Source organism: Cherax quadricarinatus, chromosome 26 (genome assembly GCF_038502225.1).
Source record: "Cherax quadricarinatus isolate ZL_2023a chromosome 26, ASM3850222v1, whole genome shotgun sequence".
NCBI lineage: Eukaryota > Metazoa > Arthropoda > Malacostraca > Decapoda > Parastacidae > Cherax > Cherax quadricarinatus.
Genome location: NC_091317.1, coordinates 36,270,925 through 36,288,074, shown reverse-complemented (window position 1 = coordinate 36,288,074; position 17,150 = coordinate 36,270,925). Strand labels below are relative to the sequence as shown.

The 17,150-nt window shown below is 40.3% G+C and overlaps 1 protein-coding gene across 1 annotated transcript in view; it reads left to right on the top strand.

Annotated features, from left to right (window-relative positions):
• The window catches only part of LOC128689047 (uncharacterized), a 35,168-nt gene extending 18,331 nt beyond the window's left edge, over positions 1 to 16,837 (top strand). The window contains exons 2-6 of the mRNA XM_053777111.2: positions 4,118 to 4,175; positions 5,576 to 5,687; positions 12,215 to 12,398; positions 13,150 to 13,258; positions 15,376 to 16,837. Coding sequence (XP_053633086.2) covers positions 4,118 to 4,175; positions 5,576 to 5,687; positions 12,215 to 12,398; positions 13,150 to 13,258; positions 15,376 to 15,665 — 753 coding nt within the window. The 3' untranslated portion in view covers positions 15,666 to 16,837. The remainder of the gene's footprint in view (positions 1 to 4,117; positions 4,176 to 5,575; positions 5,688 to 12,214; positions 12,399 to 13,149; positions 13,259 to 15,375) is intronic.
• Positions 16,838 to 17,150: the final 313 nt, after the last annotated feature.

Here is a 17,150-nt window from a genome sequence, read left to right as displayed (position 1 = left end):
AATAATAATAATAATAACAATAATAATAATAATAATAATCTTTATTTCTACAAGTCCCAAATCTGCAGACGAAAATCACTCCCTACGAAAGCAAAAGACTCAGCAGGAGATGCAACATCCCCCTCCCCAGTGAAAAGCAGGGGCGTCACGAGTATACTATGAGACAACACAAGTGTCAGAGGCCCAAGACTGTTCAACTGCTTCCCAGCATACATAAGGAGAATTACTGATAGATCCCTGGCTGTCTTCAAGGAGCTGGACAGGCACCTAAAGTCAGTATCTGACTAGCCGGGCTATGGTTCGTACGTCGGTTTACATGTGCCCAGCAGTAACAGCCTGGTTGATCAGGCCCTGATCAACCACAAGGCCTGGTCCAGCACCTGGCCACGGGGGCGCTGGCTTCCGAAACCTCCTTCAAGTATATAGGATACAACTTACATAGACCTAGCTGACATCAGCTCTTACTACATAAAATGTCTTTCGTCATGCAGAGCATTTCGGACAAATTAGGTTTTGTCCCCAGGATGCGACATACACCAGTCGGCTAACACCCGGATACCTATTTTGCTGATAAGTGAACATGGACAGCAGGTGTCTTAAGGAAACACTCCCCAATGTTTCCACCCGTACAGGGAATCATTATTTCCTCCTTGATGATGTTCCACAAAGCAACTCGTAAATTTGCCAGTGTCCAGTTTGCTGCAGGGGTTGTTCTCTTGATGTGTGCCTCAGGCGAAATGCTTGGAACTATGCTCACTCTGAGGTCCTTTGCAGTCTTTATCCCCCGAATCTGTACGCTGTTTACAGACGTCTTTGCCCTTCTCCGATTTTCATAACCTTGCATGTGCTGGGGTAAATTCCAATAGAAATTTGTTAGATCAATCATACAGCTTGTCCAGGTCCATTTGTAGCCTTTCATGGTCTTTTTCTGTTTGTTTTCTCTTCAGCAGTTTCACATCTCAGTTTAATCTGTCATGTATGCATACACAAGAAACAGTACTGGAACCCCACTCGTTATATTTGCCCATTCCGACACTTCTCCACTTACAGTAACTAGTCGCTCACACAAGCTCCCTCAGTTACTAAAAACAACAGACATAGCCCCACTCCACAAAGGGGGCAGTAAAGCAACAGCAAAGAACTACAGACCGATAGCACTAACATCCCATATCATAAAAATCTTTGAAAGGGTCCTAAGAAGCAAGATCACCACCCATCTAGAAACCCATCAGTTACACAACCCAGGGCAACATGGGTTTAGAACAGGTCGCTCCTGTCTGTCTCAACTACTGGATCACTACGACAAGGTCCTAAATGCACTAGAAGACAAAAAGAATGCAGATGTAATATATACAGACTTTGCAAAAGCCTTCGACAAGTGTGTCCATGGCGTAATAGCGCACAAAATGCGCGCTAAAGGAATAACAGGAAAAGTCGGTCGATGGATCTATAATTTCCTCACTAACAGAACACAGAGAGTAGTCGTCAACAGAGTAAAGTCCGAGGCAGCTACAGTGAAAAGCTCTGTTCCACAAGGCACAGTACTAGCTCCCATCTTGTTCCTCATCCTCATATCCGACATAGACAAGGATGTCAGCCACAGCACCGTGTCTTCCTTTGCAGATGACACCCGAATCTGCATGACAGTGTCTTCCATTGCAGACACTGCAAGGCTCCAGGCGGACATCAACCAAATCTTTCAGTGGGCTGCAGAAAACATTATGAAGTTCAACGATGAGAAATTTCAATTACTCAGATATGGTAAACATGAGGAAATTAAATCTTCATCAGATTACAAAACAAATTCTGGCCACAAAATAGAGCGAAACACCAACGTCAAAGACCTGGGAGTGATTATGTCGGAGGATCTCACCTTCAAGGACCATAACATTGTATCAATCGCATCTGCTAGAAAAATGACAGGATGGATAATGAGAACCTTCAAAACTAGGGAGGCCATGCCCATGATGACACTCTTCAGGTCACTTGTTCTATCTAGGCTGGAATATTGCTGCACACTAACAGCACTTTTCAAGGCAGGTGAAATTGCCGACCTAGAAAATGTACAGAGAACTTTCACGGCGCGCATAACGGAGATAAAACACCTCAATTACTGGGAGCGCTTGAGGTTTCTAAACCTGTATTCCCTGGAACGCAGGAGGGAGAGATACATGATTATATACACCTGGAAAATCCTAGAGGGACTAGTACCGAACTTGCACACGAAAATCACTCACTACGAAAGCAAAAGACTTGGCAGACGATGCACCATCCCCCCAATGAAAAGCAGGGGTGTCACTAGCACGTTAAGAGACCATACAATAAGTGTCAGGGGCCCGAGACTGTTCAACTGCCTCCCAGCACACATAAGGGGGATTACCAACAGACCCCTGGCAGTCTTCAAGCTGGCACTGGACAAGCACCTAAAGTCAGTTCCTGATCAGCCGGGCTGTGGCTCGTACGTTGGTTTGCGTGCAGCCAGCAGCAACAGCCTGGTTGATCAGGCGCTGATCCACCAGGAGGCCTGGTCACAGACCGGGCCGCGGGGGCGTTGACCCCCGAAACTCTCTCCAGGTAAACTCCAGGCAAGCTTGTTGGATGTCCAAGTCCCTAGCGCTCAAAACCTCCTTTATCCTCTCTCTCCAACCTTTCCTAGGATGACCACTACCCCTCAATCCCTCCACTCCAGATTAATACGCCCTCATAGTCATTGTATTTCTCTCCAAACTCTTTAAATGTCCAAACCACCACAACATCCTCCTCTTCAACCTTCTGGATAATACTTTTGATAACTCCGCACCTCATCCTAATGTCCAAACTCCAAATTTTCTGAGTAACATTCACACCACAAATTGCCCTCAAACACGGCATCTCCACTGCCTCCAGCCCCCTCGCTGAATTATTCAAAACCAATGTTTTACACCCTTACAACAGTGTTGGCACCATTATACTCTGATATATTTTCCCTTTCACGTCCATAGGTAAAATTTTTTGTTTCCACAGATGGCTCAGTGTACCAACCACCTTTTTCCATAAGACTGGTTATAAATGACCATAATTTTTAAAGGGGTGGACCGGTAAGCCAGCGGAAGGCCTCGGTCAGATGACCAAAAGCTCCAAAGGCGGGTCATCATCTGACTAAGACCCGCGTCAGGAAACATTTGTCCTGTTTCCTGACGAACCTTACCTAACCTAACCTAACCTTTTTCCATTCGTCAGTTCTATGGTTCCACCATACTCTCCCCTTCCATTATGATACTCTATCTCTCACTGAATATTTTTTTTTGTTACTCTAATCACTTTGTTCCTTCACTTTTAGCTTCCTTCTTTTATATACAATCCAAAATTCAGTCAACTTCTCTTCAGAATCTCCCAAAAGCGCCGCGTCATCGTAAAAAGAAGCAGCTGTGACAACTCTCACGTCTTTTCAGCTTCATATTTAAGTCCCACGTCTCTCCTCAAATGCTTTGTCTTTCACTCTTCTAAGTTCCGTTCCATTGTTGACAAATTTTTTTTAATATTACTTTCGATATTGGAATACAAATATATATGGATGAATTCTGTATGGTTGCATTACAACCATTTTTATGATTTTAATTAAAATACATGAAATTTTCAATCAACACGTTCAAAACATGTACTATTTGCACAGATCATTTTATGTAAACAAAATTTTTTTCTTCGTAATGTTTTTGAAATACCAAATCACTGTGTTACAGTGAGGAATAACGACAATTATCACATTTAGTGCATAAAATGTTATAGGCTGGAAGCTCGTCTTCCAACGTAGAATTTTTTCTTAATGAGAAGCGAGTCCCCTCACACTGTGAGGTGCTAAGCTGTATATATTTACGTGAAAGCTTTGACTTGTGAGGCTAATTTAGTTCAAGGAATAGTGGAACCATGATCCACTGAACACTCATACCTAGAGAGGGTTTCGGGGTCAACGCCCCCGCAGCCCGGTCTGAGACCCGGCCTCGCGAGACAGACACGACCGTTTTCTTATTATGATTTTTCCCTAATTAAGTTGAATCTTACTTATACGTAAATCCAACTGTAAATATATGTTGGAATACGACTCATAACTGTCATTAAAACTGATAATTAATCATTGCAGATGTTGCTGAGGCTTCTAGTTCTTCTTCCCTGCACAACCGTTTCTCTCGCTCAGAATCGTAAGTAACTGGTCAGAGTCCTGGACAGTCAGTAAGTGGAAGATTTAACTAAATATAATTTATATCTATCTCTAAATTATAAGAGTGGCAGCTAAACCGTTCTCGTAGAAAGAACGGTTAGTTAAAGAAACCTCCATAGGCCACAGGTTTCCTGTACCAGACAGCCTGACTAGATTGTACGTGTAGTCTGTAGTGTGGAATTTATTTTAGATTGTAAGAGTTGGGTCCCTTCCTATAACTCGCTGTTGATTCATACCCACACGTTCAGTGAGACTTATCATTTTTGCTTATTGAGTGTATTTAATACAGGAAATACCATGTTATTATGAAAATATTTGGCTACAGTCTTGTTATACATTATAGAAGGCCCCGTGGCCTGGCTGGCAAGGCTCTCGCTTCACACATGGAGGTCCCGGGTTCGTTTCCCGGCGGGGTAGAAACATTTCAACGTGTTTCCTTACACCTGTTGTCCTGTTCACCAAACAGCAAGTAGGTACCTGGGTGTTAGTTGACTGGTGTGGGTCGCATCCTGGGGGACAAGATTGAGGACCCCAGTGGAAATAAGTTAGACAGTCCTCTGTGACGCACTGACTTTCTTGGGATATCCTGGGTGGCTAACCCTCCGGGGTTAAAAATCCGAACGAAATCTTATCTTACCTTATCAAAACAAATTAAATGGATACTTATCTAGTCATGTGTATTTTTAATTACGTTATCCTAAATCCGTCTTTAAGTCTCAATCCTGTACACTGTCACTTAGCAGGCATTCAATCTCATTACAATAAATATTTCTCCAGATTCGTGTCGTTTCTGGTGGGGTTTAAATCGCTTTAAATCTGCTGCTGGTAATTTTTTTAATAAAAAATAATGGATCCAATTCCATGTTATGTAGGATTGAGTTGATTTATACACAGATACATGTAAGTACATTTATCATATATAGCGTAAATTACCTAGGATAACGCAAAATTCATACAAAACGACTTAATTTCCAATGTACTGTTTTTGTAGAAATTACAGGAGGCCTCTTTCAATGGATATTGAAAAACCGGCCACTTTTGGCATATCTCAATTGTCTCGGTAACTAACCTCACTTTCCCAATGAAAATAAGTCACTTCGTCTAAATTTTTTTGATTTTCCCTAGGTAATCTACACACATGCTGCTATGTATGATAATTTATGTAACTATATTTATGTGTACAAGCACCTGAATAAACTTACTTATTCACTCTGCAGTAGTTTTGTCAATAATTTATATGATACTTTTCCGTGTCTGTCGTGAGACAACATTTCCAATTTTGTTTTTTTTGCTATTAATGCTTCTCTGTCGAGGCTGACTTTGTAACATCAGTTTCACAGAACAATAGGTTTTCGTACGTCATATTTCTGTATCTCGCAGCTCGTTTACCACCAGCACCGCCGCCTTCCAGCACCGTCGACGCTGGAAGCTACCCAATACATTGTGCTCCTGGAGACTTAATGCCTGGACCCACCTGCAGCTCGTTTTACAAGTAAGTACAGCAACTAGCTCAGTACTTAGACAACACCTAAACTAACTATACCTAGTTGTACTTTAGCTCATTCTAGCACAACACATTGACAATATCAATTTCATTATGTTTATTAGTGACTACTCTATATGACCAAAGTGCTTTAGCGGTATACTTATCCAAACCTCCCACCACTACAGAAATCAGTATTAGAACTCACCACATAATACAGGATATAAACAACCACTATTTAAACCTAAAAGATGAATGATCACGTTGACCCTGATCTAAACCTCCATAATCTAACAAACAATCAAAACTTATTGGAAAGTAACTGCCTTTATTACACAGCATCACAAGCCAGCACTATCCTGAACACTGCTCAAAGTCTATCAGTTCTTAACTACAACGTCAGGTCCTTTTAAGCAAACACTATGATGACCTCCTGGCACTCCTTGAATCACTAAAGACACCCTTCTCCTGCATTATTCTTACTGAGACCTGGCTTAAGCAGGACGCAATAGATATCTACCCTCTACCAGGATACACAGCAATCCACAACTGCAGACCATACCAAGTTGGGGTGGTACTACAGTCTATTACTCTAACCAACTATCTTGTATTAGCACTAATTGCTTTAGTGATGAATATGGGGAATACATTTTTGCTAATTTTACTGTAAAAAACCTCAAGACGCCTATAACAATCGGTGCCATATACCGGATACCCCACACAAACATCCCAAACTTTAGTGAGAATCTAAGTCACTAATAACAGACAGACAAATGAACAAGCACCACCTTCTCTTAACCGGAGACTTCAATATCAACCTTGGCCTACCAGATGATCAGACTGTAACTGATTTCATCAACAATATGAACAACACACTTCTCATACCAACAATAACTAAACCAACCAGGCTGACTGAGACAAGTGCAACCATAATAGACCACATATGGACCAATATACTAGCCCCCCTTAAATCACGGATAATCACAGACAGCACTACTGACCACAACCCAACCTTCCTCTTAACAAACATTAGTAAGCCACCACTCGAATACAACAAAGTTTCATTTAGACTCCATGACGAGGCTTCAATAAGGGATTTCACAACAGACCTAGAGACTGTTGACTGGCCTACAGAATTCTCCAATGCCAGTGGTATTGACGACTGGACAGACATTTTTCTTAACAAAATACTTAGATTATACAACAAACATTGTCCTATAAAAACGAAACAGATCACGAATAAACGGCTTGGTTGCCCATGGCTAACCAGCAGCATTCTGAAATCCATTGATAAGAAACACCAATATGAAAAGCAATATAGACAGGGCTTAATACACAAAGATATTCTTAAACAATATTCAACAGTTCTCACCAAATTAATAAAGAAAGCCAAACAACTATACTACTCCAGCAGATTCACTGACACAAGAGGAGATATAAAGAAGACCTGGAAAACACTTTCCCAGATTCTAGAGACCCACAAACTGAAAAAAAACAAGAATATTGTTCTAACTAAATCTCATGAAACACCACTGCATCCCACTGATACAGCTAACAAGATAAACGACTTTTTCTCAAACATAGGATCTAATCTCGCCAGTAAAATCCCACGTACCGGGGACTACCTAGATGGGAATTTCCCAAATTCCTTCTATCTTGTACCAACTGAGCCCACGGAAGTCACCGCGATCATAAAGCCACTTAGTCTCACGTCCCACCATTACTGTACAAGCGAGCGGCCCATGTCCTTTCGCATGCTATTACATTACTTTTTAACAAGTCACTAGAAATTAGCACTTTCCCGACACTACTCAAGACAGCAAGGGTTACACCAATACATAAAGGTGGTGACCATACAAACGTAAACAACTATAGGCCAATATCAAACTTACCATTCTATCCAAAATCTTCGAGATACTCGTGCACAGAAGACTATATTCATTTATAACGTCACAAAACATACTCATCCCCTGCCAATTTGGATTCAGGAAAAATAAAAGCACTAATGATGCAATTATAAAAATGCTAGACCTGCTTTACACAGCATTGGAAAATAAGGAATATCCGCTAGGAATTTTTATTGACCTAAGAAAAGCGTTTGACACAGTAGACCACGGCATCCTACTCCACAAACTTGACCACTATGGTATAAGAGGCCATGCGCTTGCATATTTTAAATCCTACCTTTCTAATAGGTATCAGTATGTCACCATTAAAGACACAGCCTCATCAATACGGCCACTTGATACTGGAGTTCCGCAGGGAAGTGTCCTTGGACCCCTGCTCTTCCTCATTTACATCAATGATCTTCCAAACATATCCCAACACCTGAAACCTTTGCTGACGACACGACTTATGTCATCTCCCACCCTAATCTTGTCACCCTCAACACCATTGTTAACGAGGAGCTGCTCAAAATATCGACTTGGATGACAGCCAATAAACTTACACTTAACACTGGCAAAACCTACTATATTATGTTTGGCAGCAGAGCAGGTGTTGCGCAACTTAACATTAAGATCGACAACACTCTAATTGCCAGACATAATGAGGCAATTCCTTGGCCTATACCTCGACAACAACCTAAATTTCAGCACCCATATCCAACACATAACAAAAAAAGTATCCAAAACGGTGGAGATCCTCTCCAAGATACGATACTACGTGCCGCAAACCGCCCTTCTCACACTATACCATTCACTTATATATCCATACCTCACCTATGCTATCTGTGCTTTGGGTTCAACTGCAGCAACACACCTAAAGCCAATAATAACCCAACAAAAAGCCGCAGTAAGAATAATCACTAAATCCCATCCCTGGCAACACCTCCCCCCCCACTCTTCATAAATCTAAACTTACTCCCTGTTCAGAACATCCACACTTACTACTGTGCAATCTATATCTACAGGACCTTAAATTCCAATATTAACCTTGACCTAAAACGGTTTCTTGATAGTTGTGACAGGATCCACAGGCATAACACCAGACACAAACATCTCTATGACATTCCCCGTGTTCGACTAAACCTTTACAAATATTCAATGTATTTCAAAGGACCTAAAATCTGGAACACCCTACCTGAAAACTCTAGAACTGCAGACACATTCATTACTTTCAAAACTACAGTTAGAAAACATCTTATCTCCCTGATCCACCCCGACAACTAACTACATGATAACCACCTGGTGGCTCACAATTACATTCACTCACCCACTGACTATAAACCCAGAAATACTAATCTTAATCTTAAAATAATAAATCCTAACTAGTCATAAGTTTGCCTATGATACTCCAATATAGACACTTTGTATTGTAACAAAACAAAAGCATTCACATTGCTAAACTCACAAATTATGATGTAGTCACTTAGCCTTAATACCATAATCTGTAAGGATTTAATGTTAAGAATTAATCTAAGTCTGCTCGAAATGCCTAGCCAGGCTAGGTGTCCTAGGTGTCCTCTGTAATTAGTATTTTATAACATGTAAACTACACAATACCCAAAACCTGTAAACCCCACATTGTAACCCTTATAGAGAATAAACTTGAAATGAATTGAATTGAACTATATGTTGTTCTAACCTTACCAACACAAAAGGCAGTGAAAATTTTAGTTAACCATAAAATCTGTTTTCTATCTCTTATCATCTCAAGAAGAACTTATATTATTCGGTCTTTTCTAATGTATAACTCTTACATTCCATGAGGTGTGTTGTGAGGCGTTTTTCATCAAGCAAAATTTTCTACTTGAATATTTTGTGATCGCCTTCTCTACGCTCATCTGACTTTTATGGGGTTGTAATAAGTAATTTGCACATGTGTTACTATGTGTGATAATTGTATTTATGGCGACCTGTACCTAAATAAACATATTAAAAAAAAAAAATAATCCTGGATCGTATCTAAGAATTCGCTGGACTCCAAGATTTCCCGTCAAATTGCCCCAGTTAATTTGGCTGAAGTTAAAATATTTCTTCAAAACAATAATTTTGTCCCGAAAATATTGTTTTAGCTATTATTTTAATGGTATGGTAAACCTCTTCGTCCTGAAGAGGTTTAGCGTACCTTGTCTACGTTTGGGATCTGTTGATCACACTCAGGATTAGTTTTTCACGTCGCTGGAGAAACTGTAGCCAAACAGATTCAGTGACCGTCGCTTCCACTTCATAATTCGCCTAATGAAATGGTTTAAATTATCTTTGACATACGTCGCCACTCCACCACCCTTCCTGTTGACTCTGTCGGTGCGGAATAATTTATAACCTTTTATGTATATGTACAAGGCCCCATGACCTGGCTGGCAAAGCTCTCGCTTTGGGGTACGGGTCCGGGTTCGATTCCCAGCAGGGGTGGAAACATTTGAGGCATTTCTTTACTCCTGTTGTCCTGTTCACCTAGCAAGTAGGTACTTGGGTGTTAGTCGACTGGTGTGGGTAGCATCCTGAGGGACAAGATTGAGGACCCCAATGGAAATAAGACATAGTTCCTAGATGACGCACTGCCTTTATCCTGGTTATCCTGGGTGGCTAACCCTCCGGGGTTAAAAATCCTAACGAAATCTTCATTAATGTCTGTTATAGCAGTAATATCTATGTTTACTGCACATGCATGCAATTAATCTTAGTTCATCTATCTTACATCGAGCACTCCTGCTATTAGTATAGTTGACCTTAATGGTGTTAGCCACTCGCTGTTTTCTGTCTCTGTTTAATAACCAGTTCTTTTGTCTTCATTAGTAACTATATGATGAACAATCGTGTCCGTTTAACATTTTCCTTGAGGTATCTTGGCATTTTTTTGCTGCTTTCATCTCTAGTGCTGCAATTTATTTTTCCTATACACAACCATACCTCTATCATCTATCAGTTTAAAGTTCTAGTCAACTCAGCAAAGACCCCCAATCCTCCCCCGACAGAGTTGGCTAACACTTCCACTCCTGCCCTGAGACATGTACCCCACTCTTCTACTAGGCAAGATGCTATGTATGATCGGAATCCCTACCTTAGCCCTAATTTTATCTATAGCTGTCCTATATTTAACAAGCAGCTCCTATCTCTTACCCTTCACAGTATCATTTCCACCAGCACTGAGGCAGATAACGAGCTTGTTACTATTACCTGACATGATATAATCCAACCTGTTAACTATGTCATGAACACCAGCTCCAGGAAAACACACCCTTTGTCTCCCCTTCCTATCCATATTAATGAAGGCACGATCCATATATTTAACCTGTGAGTAGCCAACCACAAAGATGTTCTTACATTTATTAGCAGAGGAATTAACAGAACGTTTAACCTCACTGACCAATGAAGTACAATCATTCCGATGAACAGTAAAACCATTTCCTACATTCAAATCTGCCCCTTTACTGGAAATCACTTTCAACATTTGATACTGCTGTCAACCTATTCCTCACTGCTAACAGCCTGTTTCCCTTCACTAACCCCAACCATATTCATTGTTATACTTATGCAAGTGTTATATTTTCCCTCCTTGAGAAGTAGAGCCTCCTTTTTCAACACCTTGAGCACTGACTAAAACATTTCAAAAGCAAGCCGTGGCGCTCTATAACACTCCACACTAATTCCCCAGAACAGCTGCAGGACAGGTGCGTATGTTACCTGGGCAGCCTGGAAATCCGTAAATAAATCAGGGAACGGATGGGGCTTGAATTCTTGGCAGGTGAATCCTCACACTCACAGGCCAGTGCGTTAACACACTGGCCTATGGACCCCAATGGAAATAAGTCACTCTGTCTGACTTTTTTGGGTTATCCTAGGTTCTCTACACACATGCTGCTATGTATGATAATTCTATGTAACTGTATTTGTGTATACCTGAATAAACTTACTTACTTACTTACTTATGAGTGTTAGGACTCACCTGCCCTGGGTTTAATCCTTCACCTGTTTTGTGATTGTTTACAATCGTGTGAATAAACAGTTTAGAAAGCCGATATGCTGATTTACTGAGATACTGTGCAACATTTGGGTATCTTTATTCCGGAAACGTTTCGTTAGCAAGTGGCGTCTTCGGTCCAATGCAGATAAAAGTGGAAGAGAAATTTGAGGTAATCAGTCCTTCAGCCTGGACTCCAGGCTGAGGGACAGATTATCTAAAACTCCTGTTCATCTTCCACCTCTCTCTGCATTGGACTGAATTCAATTCAATTCAGTTCAATTCAAAGCTTATTCTCTATAAGGATTACAATGCTGAGTTTACAGAATTTGGTTATTGTGTGGTTTACATGTAGTAAAATAATAATTACAGAGTGTACCACTAGAACACCTAGCATGGCTAGGCATTTCGGGCAGACTTAAATCAAATCTTAAGTTTAAAATATTACAAAATTATGAGGTGAGTTGGTATTATGGCTAAGTGACTAAATACTACTGAAGGAGCCACTAGCTGGCGAAACGTTTCCAGATTGAAGATACCCAAATACTGCATAAGTGACTCGTTTGCAATCGTGTTATTACGATTTCGTGAGCCATTCAGTTGTCAGTGAACTCTGCTCGTCTTCTCTATAGGTGTGTTTGGAGCCTAGCGCAGGCAACGAGACGAGTAGCGTTCGAATGTGCTCCAGGAACAGTGTTTAGCAGTGAGCTCTCAGCCTGTATACACGCAACGGATTTTAAGTGTGAGACAGAGGGACCCACAACCAGACCAATACCACCACCACCACAGCCACCGCAATCCTGTCCGCCCTACCAGGTACTACCCCACTATATTTTTGAACACCCTACCTGGTAATGCCTTAGTTCTCGACGCCCCACCCTACCAGCTATTACTTGAGCATTGACATGGGTAAATATCACCCCATTATCAGTAATAATTCTTTACTTGGAAGAGAGCAGTCAAGGGTGAGGAAGCTTCAGAATTTTGGCCGGAAAGTTCTCTCATTAATTTATCAAAATTGGATAAACCAGCAGTGTGCTGCTTCCAGATTCTATATGATAATTACACGGGACCAAGAGCTAACTGTTTTCTTCCAATTATATTCCATCACGAAGGATGGAGATCATTAAAAAAAGTGTTGATATCTGTCTGCCAAAGCTGGGAGACTTCAGTAGGTCAATGACAGAGTATTCCACTAAGGGTTCATCAGCTACGGCAGCTTTTAAGGCTTCGTTCCAGCATTGCTGGAGCCACTAATACCTGTCCCATGGCGTCCCTGTTCACCTAGCAATAAACAGGTACCTGGGTGTTAACCGACTGGTGTGGGTAGCATCGTGGGAACAAAATTAACCTAATTTGCCCGAAATGCTCTGTATTTTATATATGTCATTGATGTCAGCTAGACCTGCATAAGTTGTATCATGTACTTGTAGAAATAATTATTATTGTCATTATTATTATTATGCATAGAAGGCAAAATAAATTATACACAGGAGACAGATGAGAGAGAGGAGGAAGGGAAAAAGTAATTCGACTGTCGTAATATATCTCTCTACCGTTGTTGCAGCTGGACCCCAGCAGTGTGTACGACTGTCTGGAACCAGGATACTTCCAGTCACACCGAGACTGTGTCAGCTTCTACAGATGTATTGTTACTATGAACTGTATCATCAAGGGTAAGGCCTTCACCCTCTAGATGAACGCTTAGTGTTTATTATCATTATTATTATTATTATTATTATTATTATTATTATTATTATTATTATTATTATTATTATTATTATTGTTATTATTATTATTATTATTATTATTATAAATATTGTTAAGTATTTATTATGGGGTACCTTTAAGTGGCGCCAAATTTGAAAAAAAATCCCTTCTAACTTATCGTTTTTATTCTGCTCATAACATAAGGTTTCGTGCAGTTGGTTTCAGCTTTTCAACGCTGGTGTACGAAATCTTGGGCAAAATTCTAGGAACAATTTGGCATGTGGAGGTGTCCTACAGTTAGAGTTGTAGGAGCCGGTTAGAGCATTCGATAATCAGAGTTGTAGGTGCCAGTACATAGTACACTGGCATGGATGGGAAAGCTTCCAATATCCTCAGCAGTGTTGTTCCTAACGTTCCCGAAAAAAAGTGACTCCTCAGTCTAAATCTATAAACGCAAAAAAAAAAAAAAATTATTCCTTGCCTTTATCTAAGTATTATTCACATATGTGCTTTAATGTGAACAATTAATCGACACATTCCCCACCGTTCTTAAAACCTCATCGTTCCTGCGCAATCCTGTTCTCTGTTTTGCCAATAATTCTTCCATTGATAACTACCATACACTTTAACCGAAATATTCAACAGGCTTATTCTCTTATAATTCTTACACTCTCTTTTATTTCCCTTATACCAAAGAAGTATGCACGTGAAGTCAGTCCCTGATCAGCCGGGCTGTGGTTCGGTTTACCTGTGGCCAGCAGTAACAGTCTGGTTGATCAGGCCCTGATCCACCATGGTCTCAGACCAGGCTCAGGGGCTATTGACCCCCGAAACCCTCTCCAGGTATATTATTATAATCGAATAAAGCGCTAAAATGACAAGGGTCATGCAGTGTTGCCAGGTAGAAAATAGTACCAGGGCTATAAGCAGCAAGATGCAGAGGGGATCAGAGGTGAGGGGAGAGAAGGGCTGTAAGAGGCTCTAGGAGCTATGTGTCAAGGTTCGTATAGTAAAGCAGTTGCTGACAAAAAGTCAAAATGTGATCGTAGGTCAAAGGCAGGACCGTCTGCAAGAAGGGAAGATAAGGTAAGAGTCTCTCCAGGTATACCTGGAGTTTACCTGGAGAGAGTTTCGGGACCTGCACTTCCCTGTCTAATTTCTCTTCTCTTATGTTTTTAACTATTCAATCTATTCCGGCCTCGTGAATTGAGATACAAGGAGCTTGAGTTATGCTGTGGTAGCACCAGTTGTAGAAATAATATCAGTAATAATAGTAGTACTGGTTATTGTAGCAGTGGTTACATTAGTAATGTAGTAGTTGTAGTATTAGCGGTATTATTGAAGGATAGCCTTTGAAGGACATTTCTTATAGCACAGAGAAATTGAAGTATGAAAATATTCTCGCCGTTTAAGCCAGAGGTAATACTTGGCTGTTCAACTATAGATTGTGCTTAAAATGATCAAACAAGAACATTACACGGACTCTTCCCTCGCCACGTAAAGTAATTTATTAAACAAAAACTAGGTACGTGAACAGCGTGTTCTTATCTTACACTGTATGATAATGACGTAGCGAGAACTAGCTATGGTGGAAGCTAGATATATTTTTGTGTAATATTCCATAACACGGGATAGATTCAGTATTTTAGCCAATGAAATCTACCAGCTTGGACCGGGAGACTTCTGCAAGTCAATGAAGATACCGCAAATATTCCGCTATGGGTTCCACGACCATGATAACTTGAGAATTTTACCTAAAGCAGAGAGGAAATAGATTTAACATGTGAATTACCATTTCTCAGGAAGGTGAATCAGCTTCGAGGGGGGAGGGGGGAAGTATCTTTAGAAACTGCTACTCGCCAGATATTCTATTATATCATTGTTGTACTATTTTAATGTTGAATGTATTTTTTTATTGTTTACTTCTTATATTGGTAAATGTTTTGACCATTCTCAAATAAGCTTAACTGTCTGTTCTCCTTAAGTGAATAAATTTTCATTTTCCTTTCCATGAGCTAGGATGCGAAGATCACTGAAATTCTTCGGCTGTTCTTGTTTTAATACTGTGTTGCGCTTTGTGCAGGGTTCCTTTACCGATGTCCGTCTGGGTACCTCTTCAATGACGTCTCTAAACGCTGCCAGAAGCAAGAACTTTTTGAGATATGCCAAAAGGTGGCTGACACCGGGATCCAGACTTACGAGATCCTGCCAGTTGGTGCCATCGAAGCTGAGAACCTCGACCGGTTCTTCGACGTGGAAGTTTACTGGGACTTCATTCCCTTTCTGCCCAATGAGACGCAGAAGATTGTGCCCATCGTGCCCTCTACCTTCTCACGGGGAGCTGGGGAACGTGTTTATCTAGTCCAGAACTAGCAACACACGTGTGCTGAACACATTGTGGTCTAGGAGGCAGTGCTATGCTCTTGTTTCAGCCTCTTAAATATCCTTGAAAGGTTTCAGTCACTCCTAGCCTCGTGGGTCCTGTCATACGTGTCCTCAAGACTGAAGGGAATATGTCACCTTCAATTTTTACACGACCAGTTAATCACCAGTCAGCCATTTTTATATAGATCACAAGAAACAGGTAATGTTAACAGGCAACTTAACTACAGTGAAAATTAATATTATTTCAAGAGTATTCTTGGTCTCTCACAATATGAAGACACAGCAAAACTAAAACAAAGTAGCAGAAGTTTTATATAACAGACGTAACCTTACACATACAATCAATGGGTTGTCCGTTATCTCACGTACTGAGCGTGGGAAACACATTTCCACTGTTTTGAAATTTATAGCCCGATTAAGAGTGATATGTAGAGATTTTCTACAGTTTTTGAGTCAGATTAAGAGTGATGTGTTGGGTAAAGTGCATTTGTCAACAGCTTATAATCTTCAGAAATTTTAAATGTTACGAATGAACCTAGTTTATGCAGTCCTGGACTTTCATTCAAATTTTAATCAACACTATTTTTTATAAGGTTTGATTCTTTTATATTGCTTTCAAACATTAATTTGCTTGTTACAATTTTTTTAAATAACTGACGTGGCTAAAATCTCTTACAGGAATAAACACTTTTAATGCTGTATTTATATTGCTGTTATGTTGGCAATATAACCATCCCATTGATTTTCAAAAACTGAGAAAGTCGTAACACGTAAGTCAATTATTAAATAAAAAATATATGAACTCTAAGACCCCCATGAGTTTTGCGAAAATCCCTCATTGAGCAGCATCAATCGCTATTTTTCGATTTAGGATGAGCATGTGGAGGCTTTCATGTGCATTAACTGGAGAATGTATCTTATGATCGGCTTCAAATTTTTTTGTGCCGGAGAATTTTTCTCGAAGGAAGCTTTGCTTATTTCTAGATTGTGCAAGTTTTAATGTGTCAATTTTATTAATTTGGTTACTGTGAAATAACTGGAGAATGTCTCTTCAGAAATAAACACTGACTTTTTGTATTTTAGTAATTTGTGGACCTTGAAAACCACTAAAAAAACTGAATGCTATATACATAAAGTCTAAAGAACATAAGAAGAGGAACATAAGAAAGAAGGAACACTGTAACAGGCTTACTGACCCATGCGACGCAGGTCCATGTTACCCCCCTCCCCAATTAGCCCAATGACCCACCTAGTCAAGTCACTTCCACTTAAGGAAGAAGCACGGAATCAGACCTAGTAGTACAAGCTAGTCAGGTCCAACTCACACCCACTCATGTATTTATCTAACCTATTTTTAAAACTACACAACTTTATAGCCTCTATAACTGTAATGGGGAGTTTGTTCCGCTCATCCACAACTCCATTACCAAACTAGTGCTTTCCTATATCCTTCCTGAATCTGAATTTTTCTAA